Source organism: Bos indicus x Bos taurus, chromosome 11 (genome assembly GCF_003369695.1).
Source record: "Bos indicus x Bos taurus breed Angus x Brahman F1 hybrid chromosome 11, Bos_hybrid_MaternalHap_v2.0, whole genome shotgun sequence".
Lineage (NCBI taxonomy): Eukaryota > Metazoa > Chordata > Mammalia > Artiodactyla > Bovidae > Bos > Bos indicus x Bos taurus.
Genome location: NC_040086.1, coordinates 37,976,184 through 37,993,062, shown reverse-complemented (window position 1 = coordinate 37,993,062; position 16,879 = coordinate 37,976,184). Strand labels below are relative to the sequence as shown.

General features: G+C 39.1%; 2 protein-coding genes and 1 long non-coding RNA gene across 7 annotated transcripts in view; 2 read left to right on the top strand and 1 right to left on the bottom strand.

Moving 5' to 3' along the window:
- The window catches only part of PNPT1 (polyribonucleotide nucleotidyltransferase 1), a 41,392-nt gene extending 36,433 nt beyond the window's left edge, over positions 1-4,959 (top strand). The window contains exons 26-28 of one of the 3 annotated variants that reach the window (XR_003513349.1): positions 1,282-1,360; positions 2,855-2,902; positions 4,089-4,208. Coding sequence is in view for 2 of the 3 variants with exons in the window: in XM_027555331.1 (XP_027411132.1) it covers positions 1,282-1,360; positions 2,855-2,902; positions 4,089-4,244 (283 nt within the window). In the remaining variant the exon portion in view is untranslated. Of the gene's footprint in view, positions 1-1,281; positions 1,361-2,854; positions 2,903-4,088 lie in introns of all 3 variants that reach the window. The other 2 variants (XM_027555331.1, XM_027555333.1) reach the window with 2 other exon arrangements.
- LOC113901221 overlaps positions 1-14,780 on the bottom strand; it is a 34,076-nt gene extending 19,296 nt beyond the window's left edge. For both annotated transcript variants that reach the window (XR_003513350.1, XR_003513351.1), the window contains exon 1: positions 14,496-14,780. This is a non-coding gene — a long non-coding RNA (uncharacterized LOC113901221). The remainder of the gene's footprint in view (positions 1-14,495) is intronic.
- Positions 14,781-14,818: 38 nt separating this feature from the next.
- The window catches only part of PPP4R3B (protein phosphatase 4 regulatory subunit 3B), a 53,163-nt gene continuing 51,102 nt past the window's right edge, over positions 14,819-16,879 (top strand). The window contains exons 1-3 of one of the 2 annotated variants that reach the window (XM_027555330.1): positions 14,819-14,925; positions 15,124-15,362; positions 16,667-16,722. In XM_027555330.1, coding sequence (XP_027411131.1) covers positions 15,221-15,362; positions 16,667-16,722 — 198 coding nt within the window. In that variant the 5' untranslated portion in view covers positions 14,819-14,925; positions 15,124-15,220. Of the gene's footprint in view, positions 14,926-14,993; positions 15,363-16,666; positions 16,723-16,879 lie in introns of those variants that run through there. The other variant, XM_027555329.1, reaches the window with a different exon arrangement.

Below are 16,879 nucleotides of genomic sequence, written 5' to 3'. Positions count from 1 at the left end.
TTTTTCTGACTGAACTGTTTTCTTTAACCAAAGTTCCCACCATTTTAATCTTCCATTAAACATGTTTCCTTTCTCTTTGTACTTTTTTCTTTTTGGTAGTTTCTTGTTGACTTGTTTTAAAGATAGTATTAAATGCCTAAGTAGTACAATTTTTTAAATGCCGTTTCAACCTCAACTCATTTTTTTTAAGATAGCTAAAAAGACTGAATTTTCTCAATCAGAAAATTACCTTTCGCCGACTTCCCTTGTAGTCCAGTGGTTAAGACTACAGGCTTTCACTGCAGGGGGTGTGGGTTCGATCACTGGTCAGGGAACTATGATCCCACATCCCCTCCCTCCCACCTCCCCACCAGAAGAAAGAAAATTCACTTAATAAGAAAAAAAAAAATTATCAGATGTAACATAAATGTTCAGAACTAATTGAAATGAATCATAAAAGACAATGGAATAGTTTTTTTAATATCACAGGTGAAAACTAAGAAATGGGCTGGCTTATTTTAGTAGATTAGAGGAAAAAAGATATATTTTTTAATAAAATAAGTACCTGATTTTATCTATCCCGCTTCCTTAAATCAGGCTTCCCTGATAGCTCTGTTGGTAGAGAATCCACCTTGCATGCAATGCAGGAGACCCCAGTTCAATTCCTGGGCGGGGAAGAGCCACTGGAGAAGGCATAGGCTACCCACTCCAATATTCTTGGGCTTCCCTTGTGGTTCGGCTGGTAAAGAATCTGCCTGCAATGCGGGAGACCTGGGCTTGATCCCTGGATTGGGAAGATCCCCTGGAGAAGGGAAAGGCTACTCCAGTATTCTGGCCTGGAGAATTCCATGGACTACGTAGTCCATGAGGTCGCAAAAAGTCGGACATGACTGAACAACTTTCACTCATTTCACTTTACTTCCTTAAATCACTACTTAACAGGTTGACCATTCTACACTTACTTTAAAATATTTAATGCCATTTCAAAAGTTTTTGGAAAATATTATGAAGAGAAATATAAAAGAATGTATATTCCAAAAGCTTTTCCCTACTTAATTTTCCTTTATCTTCTCTCTGTCCTTTGATCCGTAAGTATTTAAATACAAGGTGTATTTTCCATTGAAAAAATAAGTATCCCACTTAGATAATCATACTTTTTATAGTTATAAAAAACACGTACTGGAGAGTGATTTTTATGTGTTTTTTTTACTTTGTTCTCCTGTGAAAACATAACCACAGTTTAATTATCTGTAGATAATAAAGTTCCTTATTACTCTAATCAGGCTTATTTCCTTACTGTAGAGACACTGGAGTAATGGTTAAACTCTATCCAAATATGACTGCAGTACTACTTCACAACACACAACTTGATCAACGAAAGGTAAAAACAAGAAAGGCAGATTTGATTATTTTAACTGCCTTAAAATAACCATAGTGAAATTACTTAGGTTGGTAAGAACCGTACACGTTGTCCACTACTAGACTAAATACAAAGACAAAACAAAAAAGACAGAAATACTGCTCGACAAAAGGGTTTACAGTGTTTTCCAGTAATGTTTCTCCTTCAGTGATGGAGTAGAAACATTCTTGAATGTTTTGAGGTGGAACAGTTCTAGAGTTAACACATAGCAATTTCTAAAAATATCTAGCTATATAGCCCTGTTTTCCCAATTTTCCTGACTAGCCAGTCATGGAAAGATAATTCTTAGGATGTCCTTAATCTTTATTATAGTCTATATTTGGAAGACTTAAGAATATGAAACCATTCGAGAATACTATGGGGCAGAGAAATAATAGGTGTTTTACCAAATATTAAAATATAAAGCAATACAGGATCAAACAGTAGATTACTGGCCCAGAAATGGGCAACGAAAATCAGAAATAAACCCAGTTATGTGCATAAGAATATAATATATACTAAAAGTTGCATTTTTAGTTGAGAAACCAAGATTATTCAGTAAATCATATTGGAATAACCTGTTTTCATAAAACAGGATCTTTCCTCTTTTTATACCAAAGTCCTATTTGAATCAAGAAGTTAAATGTAAAAAAGAAAAAGAATTTTAAGGCAGTGAGGGCAGAAAAAGAAAATCTGGACATCAGGAAGGGTAAGGGTTGAGGCAGGACACTAGATGAAAATACAGATATTTTATTAATCTTGGAACTGGAAAAATCTTTTTCAGCATAATATCAAAGCTAAAAATGTAAATAAAGTGATAACATTTGACCCCATCATTTTTTAAAATTATGGCAAAATTATAGTAAGTTTGAAAGACAAGCAGCAATTTAGGGGAAAAAATACTTTAACATATGACAGAGTCTTCATATACTGAGGGCTTGTATAAACCAGTAAGAAAGATGAGTATCAATAGGAAAAATGAGCAAAGAACATGGAAAAATTGTTTTTTAACCTGACCAAGATATTCAGTATCAATAGCAATTTTTTTAAATGCAAGTAAAGCCAAGTTCCCATTTTTCAGCTTTTCAGATAGTTGAAAATTCTCAGTGTGCATGAGTGTAGAGATAAAAAATGGACATACAGGAATGTGAATTGGGGCAAACTTTGGAGAGTGTCTAGTAAAGGTACGAGTACCTTTGGTACAAGTCCCACACATGTAGGACATTGTTCTGAGAAGATAAGAGTACATGAATATATAATCATTGTAAGACTGCAAATTTATTTTTCCTCAGCATTTTGAAAATTTTTAAACCCAAGAAAAGTTGAAAAAATAATAGACCAAATACTCATATACCTTTCCCCTAGATTCATAGATTAAACCAATAAAGCTATTTTCCACTTGGAAAAAAATGTGTACTACCATGGATAGTAGGTAGTTATGCATGACAACTAATAGATTAACATGTTTTCTTTCAGATTAAACATCCCAGTGCTTTAGGATTAGAAGTTGGCCAAGAAATTCAGGTACTTGTATTCATCCTTTTAGCCTTAAAGTTGTAAATTATACTTTAAGTTTCAATTATTTGTTTAATCAAATAAGCTGAAAGAATCAAATCTACATTTGTGGTTTATATTATTTATATGCTGTCTTCTTTTTTAACTTTTTTATATTATTTATATGCTGTCTTCTTTTTTAGCTTCTTCCTAAAAACAGACTCATTAGGGATTTAGATACAGTTCTTGCCCTCAAAGAGCTTACAGTTTAGTTAGGACAATAGTCCCCCTTTAAAGCTTTTAAAAATACATGAGCAACTCAGTGATGGATATGTAGAATCAGTGATTCAGAGACAGGACATGAGGAACATGATAGGTAACTGAGGAGTTAAGACTTGAATTGCTTCGGTATATACTGGTTGAGGCTGAAAATTTTTGAGTTTGATGAAAGCCATGATGTCAGTTCTGGAATTTTGATAATCAAATTGACCTTTGTAATAGTCCTTATGAATAGATGAAAGAAGTGGTTGCCAGTCTGGTGTTTTGATTTTTTTTTTTTGGCTACACTACATTCTGTTCCGGTAGTACCTAATACCTATGACCTGAGTAAAAACTAAGACATAAGTTTATTCCCAGTCTGTCATTCCATTATTCACAAAGCCTCCAGGGAAAGGTAAGAACTAAAACATAATCTCTGTATAAGATTTTTTTTTTTTTTTACATCAGAAGGGACTTAAAAGTTAGCACATCCCCCCCTGACTTTCAGTGTCTAAGGTCAAGCCAAATAACCTTCAGCATGATAGATGGTCCTTTGAGTGTTAGTCTGAGTGACCTAAGCATAATCCTATATAGATTGTAGCACAGTTAGGGTCAAGAAGCTCTTGTCTAGATTCATTCACTATGGTTTTTACTGTTCTTCCATAATAGGGACAAACAAAAAGGCACAGATAAGTCTAACAGAAGATTATAATCACTACTTAACCAAGTATTTTTAGCATATACCTCCAATTAGCACTGAGGTATGCTTTCAGTGAACAAGTAAAAACTTTAATCATTGCCTTTTTAGACCAAGTATCTTTTAATTTGGGTATCAGTCAATGTGCTATAACTTTTAAAGTATGTTGTTGTTCAGTCACTCAGTCATGTCCAACTCTTTGCAACCCCATGGACTGCAGCACACCAGTATGTTTAAAGTATATTTGTTTCTTTAACACAGGTGAAATACTTTGGACGTGATCCAGCTGATGGAAGAATGAGGCTTTCTCGTAAAGTGCTTCAGTCTCCAGCTACAACTGTTGTCAAAACTTTGAATGACAGAAGTAGTATTGTAATGGGAGAATCTGTTTCACAGTCATCATCTAATTCTCCTTGATTTTTTTTAAAGAATTCTAGAGTTATATTCTATAGAGCAAAATTTCAGTAGCATCTTCTAACGTGTAGATTTATATATAATATAAATATATTCTAATGATTTATATGAAAATGCTCACTTTAGGTGTTCCATTTTTTAAATTCTGAGTTACCTGTATTATTATTTACATTATAAATCAATACATATTTATTATTAAAAGTAAATCATCTATACATATAAGACTCCCAACTGCTAATAATTTGGAAAAATAAAACTAGTTCTTAACCTCTAGAGACCAATGGAGAAGGAAATGGCAACCCACTCCAGTATTCTTGCCTAGAGAATCCTGTGGACAGAGGAGCCTGGTGGGCTGCTGTCCATAGTGTCGCACAGAATCAGACACAACGGAAGCGACTTAGCATGCATGCCTTGGAGAAGGTAATAGCAACCCATTCCAGTATTCTTGCCTGGAGAATCCCAGGGACAGAGGAGCCTGGTGGGCTGCTGTCTATGAGGTCGCACAGAGTCAGACACGACTGAAGCAGCTTAGCTGTAGCAGCAGCAGTGCCACAAAGTGAAAATATAGGTCACTAACTACAAACCACCAAACAGTTCCATTTCCACTTAAACCAAGGTTGTACACTTTATGTCTGAACTTTTTTTATTTTTTGTCTTCATTCATATCTTGGTAGTTTTCCCTGCTTTCCAATAAAGTTTTTCTATGAGGGCTATTATATGCTAAGATCTCTAATTTATAATGACTCTAATGACTCAAATTGACTACCCATCTTTGGTAGTAATGCAGTATAGGTACTCACAAGACTTGTTCCTTTATAATCTTTGTTACTAACACTTCCCTGCTCACAAATCATAGATTTTTTAATACAAAATTTTTTTCTTCTCTTATAGAATATCTTGAATTTCTGGATCTGACATCATTATCTTTCTTACTTCAGTTCAGCCAAGCATAGCATTCATTTATTCAGTACTTGCTATGTGCCAAGTTCTAGAATGTGTACAGGAGGTATATCAGTAAACAAAGTTCCAATGCTCACATTCTAGTGGATGGAAACAATAAGTCACACAGTGGTAGGTTCTTTAAAGAAGAACTGGGTAAGGGGATAGAGTGGTTTTTTTTTTTTAAGGTACTATTGTAGATAAAATGATCCAGAATAGCATCTCTGAATAGGTAACATTTGAACGGAGACCTAAATGAAGTGGAGGAAGATATACAGCAATTTTGCAAAGAAGATTCCGGATAAAGGGACTAACAACTTTATTAGTATGGTATGTGTAGAATATACAGCAGCCTTTCTATTCTAGGAACCAATTTCACATAGTCCTTTTACTCCTTTGTCTTGTGCCTATTCTTCACCAAAATTAGAAAGCAAATTTTATAAAAGAATATAAAACAAGAGGAGATATAATCAGTGCAAGGTGATAATTTTCAAAGCATTTAATCTGGAAAGAATAATGTTTGCTTACTTGTAAGAAGAGGAAAGATACGAAGGTCGTGTAACTTTAAGCGGCCTTTACAAAATTCCAGGCTCATGAGAGCCTAGGGTGGTAGGCAGCGAAAATGGAAAAGAGAATGTATCTTGGTATCAGGGGTCAGAAACCAATCTAAATTAAGCTAAAGCTAAGAGGGAATTTTATCACAGGGCCATGAATTTATTTCACAGAAAATAAGTCACAATCCCTATGGTAGAATGGAACCAGGACTGTCAGATAATTATTAGGAACTAAGACAGTTCTCCCCTACCTATGGAGTCTCATGACCTCTCATTTGAGCTTCTTTCCATATAACAATGTTTTTCTTCTAAGTCAATATATTCTCATAGCATGGGGCAAAAGATGGCTGTCCACAGGAAGTTACTTGTCTCTGAGTTCAACTTCTGGAGGAGAAAAGGATAGGCTTAACTTGAGAAAGGTGTCAAACCTGACAGGATTGCCAGATAAAATAACAGAATGCCAAGTGAAATTGAAATTACAGGTAAACAAATGTTCAGTATAGTATGGCCTCTACAATATTTGGGATGTACTTATATTTTAAAAAATTATTCCTCATTTATTTGAAATTCACATTTATCTGGGTTTCATGTATTTTTGTTTGCTAAATCTGATAACCCTAAACCTGGTGCAAGCAACTAAGTCAAGGAATTCTTAAGGGCTCATTCCTGGGAGAGGAGAATGTACAGAAAAAATGGACTGAGCCTATACCCAAGATACTGCAGAACAAACATGAAAAGAAAATGGATAGACTTAGATTAACTCAGATGGTAGGGGATGCAGGTGAGAGAAGAAAAGGCAGATTTCAGCCTGAGGGTTGTGAAGACAGGCAGATGTATGACATGAATAGTAAACCTGGAGGGGTAAATAGTTTTAAAGAAAAAAGTGTTTGATAATGAGCATGAAATCACCAACCAACATATTGGTTGGATATTCACTTGAATATCTGAAAAAGCAACTGAGGCATAAATGACTTTTGCAGAGAGATTTTAAAACAATCTTAGTTTTACCATCTCAAGCATATCTCAAATCACTGCAACAGGTTTCAAAGTTAACTCTGAAATTTACAAAATTAAAGGTAATTAAAACTACCTATTATGAGCACAATACTAAGTTATGGAACAGTTTGCTTTCCTTCTGAGATTTACATATAGAGTCCGTAGTTTATGAAAAGCTGATTGATGAGCAGTCTAGTAAAGGTTTTTAAAAGTCATAAAAAGGTAGGGGAAAGAATAGGTTAATTCTAATTGGAAGAAAAAGTGCAAGTTTCTAAGAAGTGGAATTTGAATAGGACATCATGAGGGAAAGGTGATATTTGAGTTGGGCTTTTAAGAATGATTTTAAAGAGAAAGGCTGCCTGTGGAATGGAACAGTTTTATCAGTGGATGAATAAGGCAGTAAGTAGAGGCCAGATTGTAGAGGGGTTTAGGATATTAGACTTAGGACTCTGAACTTTATTCTGCATATACTGAGAAACACTAGAATACCCATTGTTTCATGAAAACCAAAATTGCATAGCCGGCTATAGTTTTGATATTGTGGCCATAAAATTTAATGCAATTGCCAAGAACTCAGAAAAGATATTTTTAAAAACACTAAAATGTGTAGGCCATTATCAGCCATTAACATTTGTGAAAACAGATAAATTATTTTAATAAAATATTGGCAATAGCTATTAAGACCAAATAGTCTACAGGAATGCAAGTCTACAGGAATGCAAGGATGGGTAGGCATATAATCTCTGTAGTGAATTATAGAGCAAAACCATATGATAACCAGCTGCAAGAGAGGCAATTTATAGGATTCAGTGTACATTTCCTAGAGAATTTAGAATATTAGTATTTGTCCTCAACTTGGTAAGTGGTATCTATCAGCAATGAAGAACATGTATAACACTGAAGATGTTGCCATTAAAGTCAGGAACAAAACAAGAATCACCACTATTTGATCATCAGTGTTGAATGATGAACATAATACACCATCAGTGTTCTGAGGTCCTAATCAGTGTGATGAGATTAAAAACAGGTGGAAAAGAAAGAACATTTGCAGATGATTATCTAAAACACACTTTAAATTGTTATAAAACAGGCCACGTATATCTGCCAAAATAAATAGCAGTCAGCTGCTGTTATGGTATAAGCTCATTTCCACTTCTCTCAATTTTTCCAGATTTCAAAGAGCTACACCAGCAGTTGAGTTTGCCCCATCCCCTGGGGTCCTGATCAGGATTAAATCTTCTGTCCCAAAGTCAATGAAATCTTAATTATCCAGTCTTAGCCTCTAGTCCTCTTGATCAAGAACCCTCAAAATTCAATCCCAAGTGTACTCTGGTTCCTACTAGTACATGCTAATTTATTATTTCAGTTTCTTTGGTGTGTAATCTCCTCCCTTATCAGGCAAAGCAGTCCCCAGGCATATTACAACTAGATTTAACCCTAGTTACCACAGCCTCTCAGCCAGAAGAAATGGAAGCATATGGAAGAGAACTTTCTGCAAGGGGGCAAGTGTTCTCTCTTTCTAGGAGTTATAAGCCACTTCTGCGATCCCCGAGGATAGAGGGATGTTTACAAAGCCAAAATCCTCAGGGCACCCACCCCCATGTTTCAAGGCTTTAGGCTTTCTCAAGCAGGGCCCTAGCTGTATAGCAAACCTCCCTAGGCTGAAGATCTAGGTATCTTCAGAGCTCTTGTAACTGTCTAATCCCATGTCGGTTTTTTCACTGTAGGAAATAAGGGCCTCTTTATTAAGCCCAAAGAGCCCCCTCTGGCTCACACTTAAGTTTTTTTTTCCAAACTTAGTTTTTAACTGTGCATTAAGGATTAAGTGCCCTCAACTCATTATCCCTCTTCAAGGAAGTAGTATAACTTAATTGGCCAGTTCTGCTCTCATAAGCATTGTTTCCCCCATATCTTTAAAATCCTGAATTGTTGGATAGGTGACAGCATTCACCCCTTCTAGGATGTTTTACTAGGTCACTACTGGTGAAATCAGTAGTCAGATGGCCACGTTGTGCCAGGGATTGAGTAAACTATTTCCCAAACCACATCTTACTGTCTGATTTCTGACACCACTCCCTGAATCACCTGTTGTCAGTCCTGATCCTCAGAAAAGCAGACGCCAAGAAGGGGGTTACATATGCAAGATAGTGATTGGGAGAAATGTCTTGTGAAGGGTAAAACAGGTGGGCTCAGGATTGACAGGGACAGCCTACAGACCATGGTGCCAAGTCTGACTCCTGTAAAAGGAGAAAGGGAAGAAAATACAGAGTGGAACTTCAGACTAGTGTAATTCCAAGAAAGTCTCATCCTGGCTGCTAAGTTCCCCAAGCCAAAGTTGTCCATTAGAGGAGTTCTGTGGACAAGAAAGGACAAGTCTGACTTGCTGTCGAATAATTGTTCTCCAAAGTACAATATGTTTAAGGAAATCAGAATGGTGCATGTGTATGGCCACCACACCAACCAAAAATCAAAAGAAACTAAAGCTACAGCAATTAATTGTCATACTAGAGTTGGCCAAATAAAACAATGGAAAAAACGTGAATACGGACTCAAATCTAGATATATGTCTGTGAATTTAATAAAGAATATAAGTAGCATTTCAAATAATTTCATCTGTAAATGATGTTGACAGTTGACTCTCCCATTTGGAAGAAAAATTTTAAATTGACATCCTATTTCATATATACAAAAGGTTTCAAGTGAATTAGAAAACTAAACATTAAAAAACCATAAAAACGTGACAGAATACCTTGGTTAAACATGGAAAATGAGTAACACAGTTAAGTAATTTTTTTTAAAGTAGAGTCCAAAGGGCAAACAAAAGACAATAGCAGAGATGAGATTTTAACAAATGTTGGGTGCATGACAAGCAAATAGAAAAGCAGTGGCAAATTTAGCAGAACAGAGGAGGTCACAATCTGTATGACCCACAGAGGTGATGAGGCAAAACAGCACAAATCTTCACCAAAAAAAGGATCAGGGCTGAGAATTTCAGGGCAGGTTAAAAGTCTATACAGAGACTTACGTGCCTGCCTCCCTTCCCAATTTCACATAACCAAAGGACTACCATCACCCTACACACACACACTCATACCCATACATGCTCTTGTAAAACTGCCATGACCATCTCAGAAGAATGAGATCCTAGCTACCAGAGATGCAATGGTGAGAAAAACAGCTCCTCAGACTCATGAAAATTTTTTATCTACATGTGGAGACAATTATTAATTAAAACCTATACAAATAAAGGTAAGGATTCAGCCTGAGGATAGATGAGGCAGAGCGGAAAGTAGAATCAAGAGGAAGGAAATCAAATTCTCATTGATAATCAAATCAACACTGAGGTTCACCTTATCTTCAGACTTTGTGTTCACATGAGCCAATGAGTTCTCTTATCATTTAAACTAAAGTGAATTAGGTTTTTTGGTACATTCCAAGGGGATATGGAAGGAAGTCAAGGAAGGCTCCTCTACATAAATGATAATTGTAGTGACATCTGAAGGATAAAGCAGGAATCATCATGAGATGATTGGAAAGAAGGAAGTTCAGACAAAAATGTCAATTTTAACTTAGATCAAGTAAAACAGGTTGGAAGATGTGGGCATTATCAGGTCTTTAGTGAGTTTAACAAGAGCTTTTTGGTGAGGGCTGAGTGATGGAAACCAGAATATGCGTGTGTATGCGCATGCACGCGTGCTCAGTCTTTTCAGTTGTGTCCGACTTTTTGTCACCCTATGAACTGTAGCCCACCAGGCTCCTCTGTCCATGGGATTTTCCAGGTAAAAATATTGGAATGGGTTACTCTGCCCTCCTCCAGGGAATCTTCCCAACCCAGGGATCAAATCTGAGTCTCCTGCATTGCAGGCAGATTCTCTACTGCTGAGCCACTGGTGAAGCCCAGAAATCAGAATAGATAGGTTCAATTAAGGAGTGAATGGTGAGGTGAGGAAATGAAATGAGTTTGGCTGAAAAGAGGCAAAGAAATAGGAATATCAGTGAAGAAGATACAGGTTATCAGTTTTGATGACTTTTTAAATGGGGATGGCCTTAAAGATTAGTCACCTCAAGGAAAAGCTAATTATACAGCAAAAAACCTCTCATAAAAGTTTTTTCATAAAAATATCCGGGGAAGGCAATGGCAACCCACTCCAGTACTCTTGCCTGGAAATCCCATGTAGGCTGCAGTCCATGGGGTCGCAAAGAGTCAAACACAACTGAAGCAACTTTTACTCTGTAGAGAGAACTATTTCTAATCCTTAAGAATTAAAAAGTGTAATGTACTCTCAAGAGACATTTGGCAAGGATGAGAGATAATTCTGATGATGACAACAGGAGGATGAGGTGCAATACTACTAGCATCTGGTGGGTAGAAGCAAAGAAATGCTGCTAAACATCCTGTGATGCACAGGACAGCCTCTCACAACATAGAATCATCCAGCCCCAAATTTCAGTGACGCCAAAGTTAAGCCCTGCTCTGGGAATTTAACCCACACATGTGTTGACACACATAAAACTACTTTTGTACAATCATTTATTGTTTGAAATTACAAAGTACTGGAAATGACATATGTATATATAGAAGGTTTAAACAAACTAAAGTACACTAGAACACCAGTACGTATGATATTCCATTATTTGTGTTTAAAAAAGAGTGGTAGAAGTAAATGTTACATATATAAAGATACCTATCTATCTTAGCCTTTGGGGTTGAACCGTCCTGAAAAAAATTTTTGCTGGGAAAAACACAGTGTTGCAGTGCATTACTGCCCTCAGTATATTTTAGAGACTCTTGCTCTGGCCTTCTGTCTGTGCTTCTCTCCATGGGATGAGAAATCAGTGAAACCAATGGATGTGTCCAGCTGGAATCCAGATCATGCTCTGGCCACCCTGGAATTCCTTGTCCCAAAGGCCAACCCTGCTCCCAGGGTCTGCACAGTCCTCTTCCCAAATTCTGTCCTCTTGAGGACAGCCAAGGGTGACTACATTCAGGGAGTGCAAACATAGAAATTTGGACAAAAGGTTAGGGTATCCTATTTGTGTACATGAGAGCTGTCAAAGTGCAAGACAGAGCTGAAGTGTTTCAAGGGCCAAAGGGAGAAGGTGGAATTCTGAAGAGTTCAAGAATTCTGGATTTGAATCGAGCTTCCAGACCATATCAATATACATTTCTCAAGGTATGCCAAAGGTAGGAAAAGAAAATACATTTTTATTTAATAGATTGATTTAAAAAATTAAATCTTCAGACATATAGTATACGTTCCTCCATTTGTATGCTTGTCCTGGATCTTACCAATCTTAGAGGTCGGCCTGTTGCAAAAGAGAGAGAGAACCCCTGTGACCTAGAACAAGAAAGAAACAGAACCTGGGCCAGAGGATCCAGCAAGGGTCAGAGATGAGTCCCGAGGGTTTAACTCTGTTCCCTATTTCTCTGTTCCCTTATTTCAGATCTTGGGGAGTATAGCAGAAAAGGGATACTATAGGAAAGATGGAAGCGATGCTTTGAAACACTGCTGAGATCATTTCATTCCTTAGTTCAAAACTCCCCAGTGAATTTGCAACTCATTCAAAGTAAAATCCGAGGCCCCCAAAACGGCCTCTCTCCCACTCCCAACTTTACTTCCCACCACTTCCTCCCTTTCTCACTCCACTCCAGTCACACTGGTTTCCTTGCTATCCCTCTCACTCAGCATGCTACAGCCTCAAAGCTTTGTACTTGGAGTTGCTGTTTTCTGGCTCTCTCTGCCCCCAGGGATTTATGCATAGCAGACTGCCTCCCCTCAGAAGCCTCCCTCAACGAACATTATTACCCTTCCCAAACTCACTCTCTGTCTGCTAATCTATTGTTTTTTTCCTTTGGTCATAACATTTACCAGTATCTAGCATAGATTTGTTTATTGTCTTCCTACACTAGAATGTGGGCTTCCCTTGTAGCTCAGTGGTGAAGAATCCACCTGTAATGCAGAGGACACGGCTTTGATCCCTGGTTCAGTAAGATCTCCTGGTGAAGGAAATGGCATCCTACTCCAGCATTCTTGCCTGGGAAATCCCATGGTCAGAGGAACCTCGCGGGCTACAGTTGATGGAGTTGCAAAGAGTTGGACACAACTGAGGGACTAAACAACACTAGAATGGAAGCGCCATGAAAAGAGGAATTTTTTTCTATGTATTCACTGAATGGAACAGTGTCTAGCACATAGTATACACTCAATGAGTGTTTGCTGAATACTGACTAAATACAGGAAATGACTCCTGTGATTTTAATTTTTTCCAATTAGATCTTCTTTATAGGATATTAAGCTCTTAACATATGGTGTCAAAGTGACTTCTATATAGTTCTCATTCTCAGTACATAATCTGCTCATAAATTCTTTTAGGCCAGTAACACATTATGACTTTGTTTACCTGGTCCTCACAGCCTTAAACACCTTTCAAGCCAAACTTCCACTCAGGGATCCTCTAACATCAGGTCCAAAAGTTACCGGTGTGAAGCCTTCTCTGACCTGAGATAGAGATATTATTTTCTCCGGGCTCAAAATGCATTTTGTATTTTGTGCACATTAGTCACGGCAATTAATGTGCTCTTTTGCTACATATATTGCACGCATCTGTGCTCAGTCACTGTCATTTCAGACTCTTCTGTGACCCCATGGACTGTAGCCAACCAGGCTTCTCTGTTCCCGGAGTTTTCCCGGGCAAGAATACTAGAGTGGGTTGCCATTTCCTTCTCCACAGGATCTTCCCCACCCAGGAATCGAACCTGCATCTCGTCTCCTGCAATTCTTTACCCCAGCGCCACCTAGGAAATCCCCAACATATACAACTACTTAAATTCAAGTGTATTTTGGTAGGTTCTCTTTAGAGTAAAAGAAATCCCTATGTAACCAGATTTTGAAATGAGAATTTATTTTTCATCAGGAGCTTACTCTGTGTATGCATGTCACGTGTCAGTTCGTATGCTGGGTTTACGCACAAGATTTGGTAAAAAGAGAAGCACGTTTTGACAACACCATTGGTAAGGAATAACTACAACTCCCAAGATGCGCCGCAGGGTAAAACCTGTCGATCTCGCTCGATTTTCACCCTTCAGACTAAAGGGTTGTTAAGAGCTGGCGGCAGAACAAGCTGGAACTCTCTTTAAAAACAAACAAAAAGAATCTACCAAGAACGAACAGCGACTGACAAACAATACAGCGCACGGCTCGTATCTACCGCGCAGTGTCTGACAATGTGATGTGTGACAACCGACGCGAACGCCCAGAGAATTGCTCCCTCGCTTATTCAGCTCGGAAGACCTCCCGAGAGAGAACGCTAGAAATGCCAGCAGGAGACACTCAAAGATATGGAAACAGTGCTCTTAGATGTGTTAGGAAGGTAGTTCCCCGCCACTTGCCTAAACTTATCTGAAGACTTAGGTTCCGAGGTTACCGACGCAGGAAGGACACTGTTTTCAAGAAGCGGAAAGTATGCCAGCCACCAAAAGCTTGACGGTAAAACGCCTGAACGAGAAATAAATTGTCAATGCACTTTTGTACGATGTTATAATCTCCTGGAGATCCACAGAACACTTCCTGAGGAGATGCTTAACTGTAGCAGACTCCTTAGCGAGTTTTAGTGGGTTTCGAGTCCCATTAAAGGGCTAACGTCTTCACAGAAAGAGGTTTAAACTATTTTTCTCTCACAGGCTGAAAGGGCGAGCTTCCATTATGGAGTGTGAGCACATTTCCTTCCCTTCTGCTCACGGTGAGTCCCGTCCAAGGATGCGTACCTCCCAGACTTGCTTCGTTTTTTCCACAGAGCTGGATCCCACGGCTCCTTACACGCCGGGCGCAGCCCCAACAAACCGCCAGAAGCCGAAACCACAACTCCGCTCTCGCCGCCAGTCCGGAGAAGAGTCTCGCGGCACCAGCGGAGACCCGAAGCTCGCGAGAACCGCCCACCTGGCGAGAGCCCACGCCTGCAGGCGGAGCCGAGAGAGGAGGAAGTCGCACTTAGACCCACCCACCTTACTCCACTACCCCTCCTCGCGAGAATACTGAGCACGGCCAACGCGGGTAGCGCGTGCAGAAACGGAGGCGTCACACGTTGGACTCGTCGGCCGCCGTAGCCCCTGCTAGGACAGCCCGTGCGAACCTGCTGGAGGAGGAAGAGAAAGGCAGAGAGAATCGGGTTACAAGATGGCGGGTCTTTAGTAGTTACCGCGACGGCGGCGGCGGCGGCGGCGGGAGAGCGAGCGAGCTCTGGGGGGTAAAGGGTGGGGAGGGTGGGTGCGTTCGGGGGTGAAGTGAGAGGTAACTGGGAATCTGGGCGGCAAGGTCTCAGTGGCTCCTGTTGCCCTTTCCCGCGGCTGAACCTGGGAGCCATGGTGAACTCGGGCCTCTCCGGAGCCGCCGCCGCCGCTGCCGCCACCGCCGCTACCGTCTCTCAAGAGTGAGGGGCGTAAAGGAGGTGAGCAAGGAGGCGGCGGCTGGAACAGTGGGGACCGCAGTCACCATGTCGGATACGCGGCGGCGAGTGAAGGTCTATACCCTGAACGAAGACCGGCAATGGGACGACCGAGGCACCGGGCACGTCTCCTCTACCTATGTGGAGGAGCTCAAGGGAATGTCGCTGCTGGTTCGGGCAGAGTCCGACGGTAAGGTTATTGGAACCGTAGGATAGGGGACAATGCCTACGGTTTGGGCACAGCCTGGGGTTTAGGCCCTGAGCCGAGTACTGTTACTGCCAGCCACTTGGAACGGCGCATTGAATTTTGTGTCTTCACTTCAGTAAGGTAAAAACAAACTACTTTGTCGGGATTTACCCTTAGTCGGACGCCGAGTCTGTGTTCCTCCTCTTGCTAGCCTTATTAAGACACTTGAGCCCTTTCTCTGCAGTCTGGCCTCTTAAAGAAGCGGGGAGAGTGTGGGAGGGAAGGGAGGAAGTAATGAAAAACAATTTAGTGCTCTCCTGACCCTCCCCGTCCCCCTTTATTTTCTTACACATTATATCTCTGGTACAAAAAATTTAGTGAAACTTCACTCTTTTTTAAAAAACTGATTTTATTAACAAGCTCCAGTTGTCACAGTAGACAGGTGCTGGGGAAAACCAAAAGACGCCTTTTTCCTGGAGTTATTGCAGATTGTTGCCACGATACATGCACTTACAAGCACATACATCTTCAGACTGGGATCCCTCCAGGCTATCTTTGTAGAGGGTGCTGTGAACAAGTGAATACTTTACAACTTAAACAAGTTAGGACAGCAGACCAGACTGTAAACTTGTATTCCTTGATTTATTGTACGAGTCTAATGTGAAATTTTTTTAAATGATAAAATGTACAGCCTTAATGAGAACACCTTCCTCACTGTAATCTGATCGCTGGATTTGAGCAGCTGATAACGTGCAGATAAAAGAATAATAGTCCGGTTTATTTTCGACACATCTTGTACTCTTGCACCTTTTTTTTAAAGTAATCATAGACATTTATTTTTACATGAGATGGCCTTTTGTTCTTAAAGAGAAAAGGATAAATGCAGTTCTGTAATTTGTGTGCAAAGTATTTAGATCCCTGTTGTGGTACTTTGTAATTTGTTTTATTTGTTAAACTGGAAATGCAATAAAAATAACTTTGTTAAAAAGAATTTGGTTTCAGGTGGTCATTTAGACCTTAAAAGTTTTCCTTTCAATAAAACTATAAGTCATCTAGTCTCTGTATATTCTTGGTCTGAATGTTGGTCTTAGATGGATTTTTTTTCCCTTAAGAGTATTATGGGGATAGAATGATATGTTCTAATGCAAAGTCCAGATCTTGAGAGAAAAATATAAACTGGAGTAAATTTGATGACTTCAGATGTCTTGCCGCGGGAAGAAAAAAGTTGTGTTTTTAATGTGTATTCTGATGTTTTATTCAGGGTTTTATAAGTTGAAACTTATAAATATTATTTTTTTAACTTTCAGGATCACTACTCTTGGAATCAAAGATAAATCCAAACACTGCATATCAAAAACAGCAGGCAAGTAGTTGTTTATCTTTAATTTGAAAGACTTCATCTGTGATCAAGGAAGTATTAATCAGACAAAGAATGAGAAAGCTTTCCTGACAAGAAAAAAAAATTTGGTAAACAAAGTTACGTACTCTGTGTATTTTCCTTGCAGATTATAAGTTTCAAA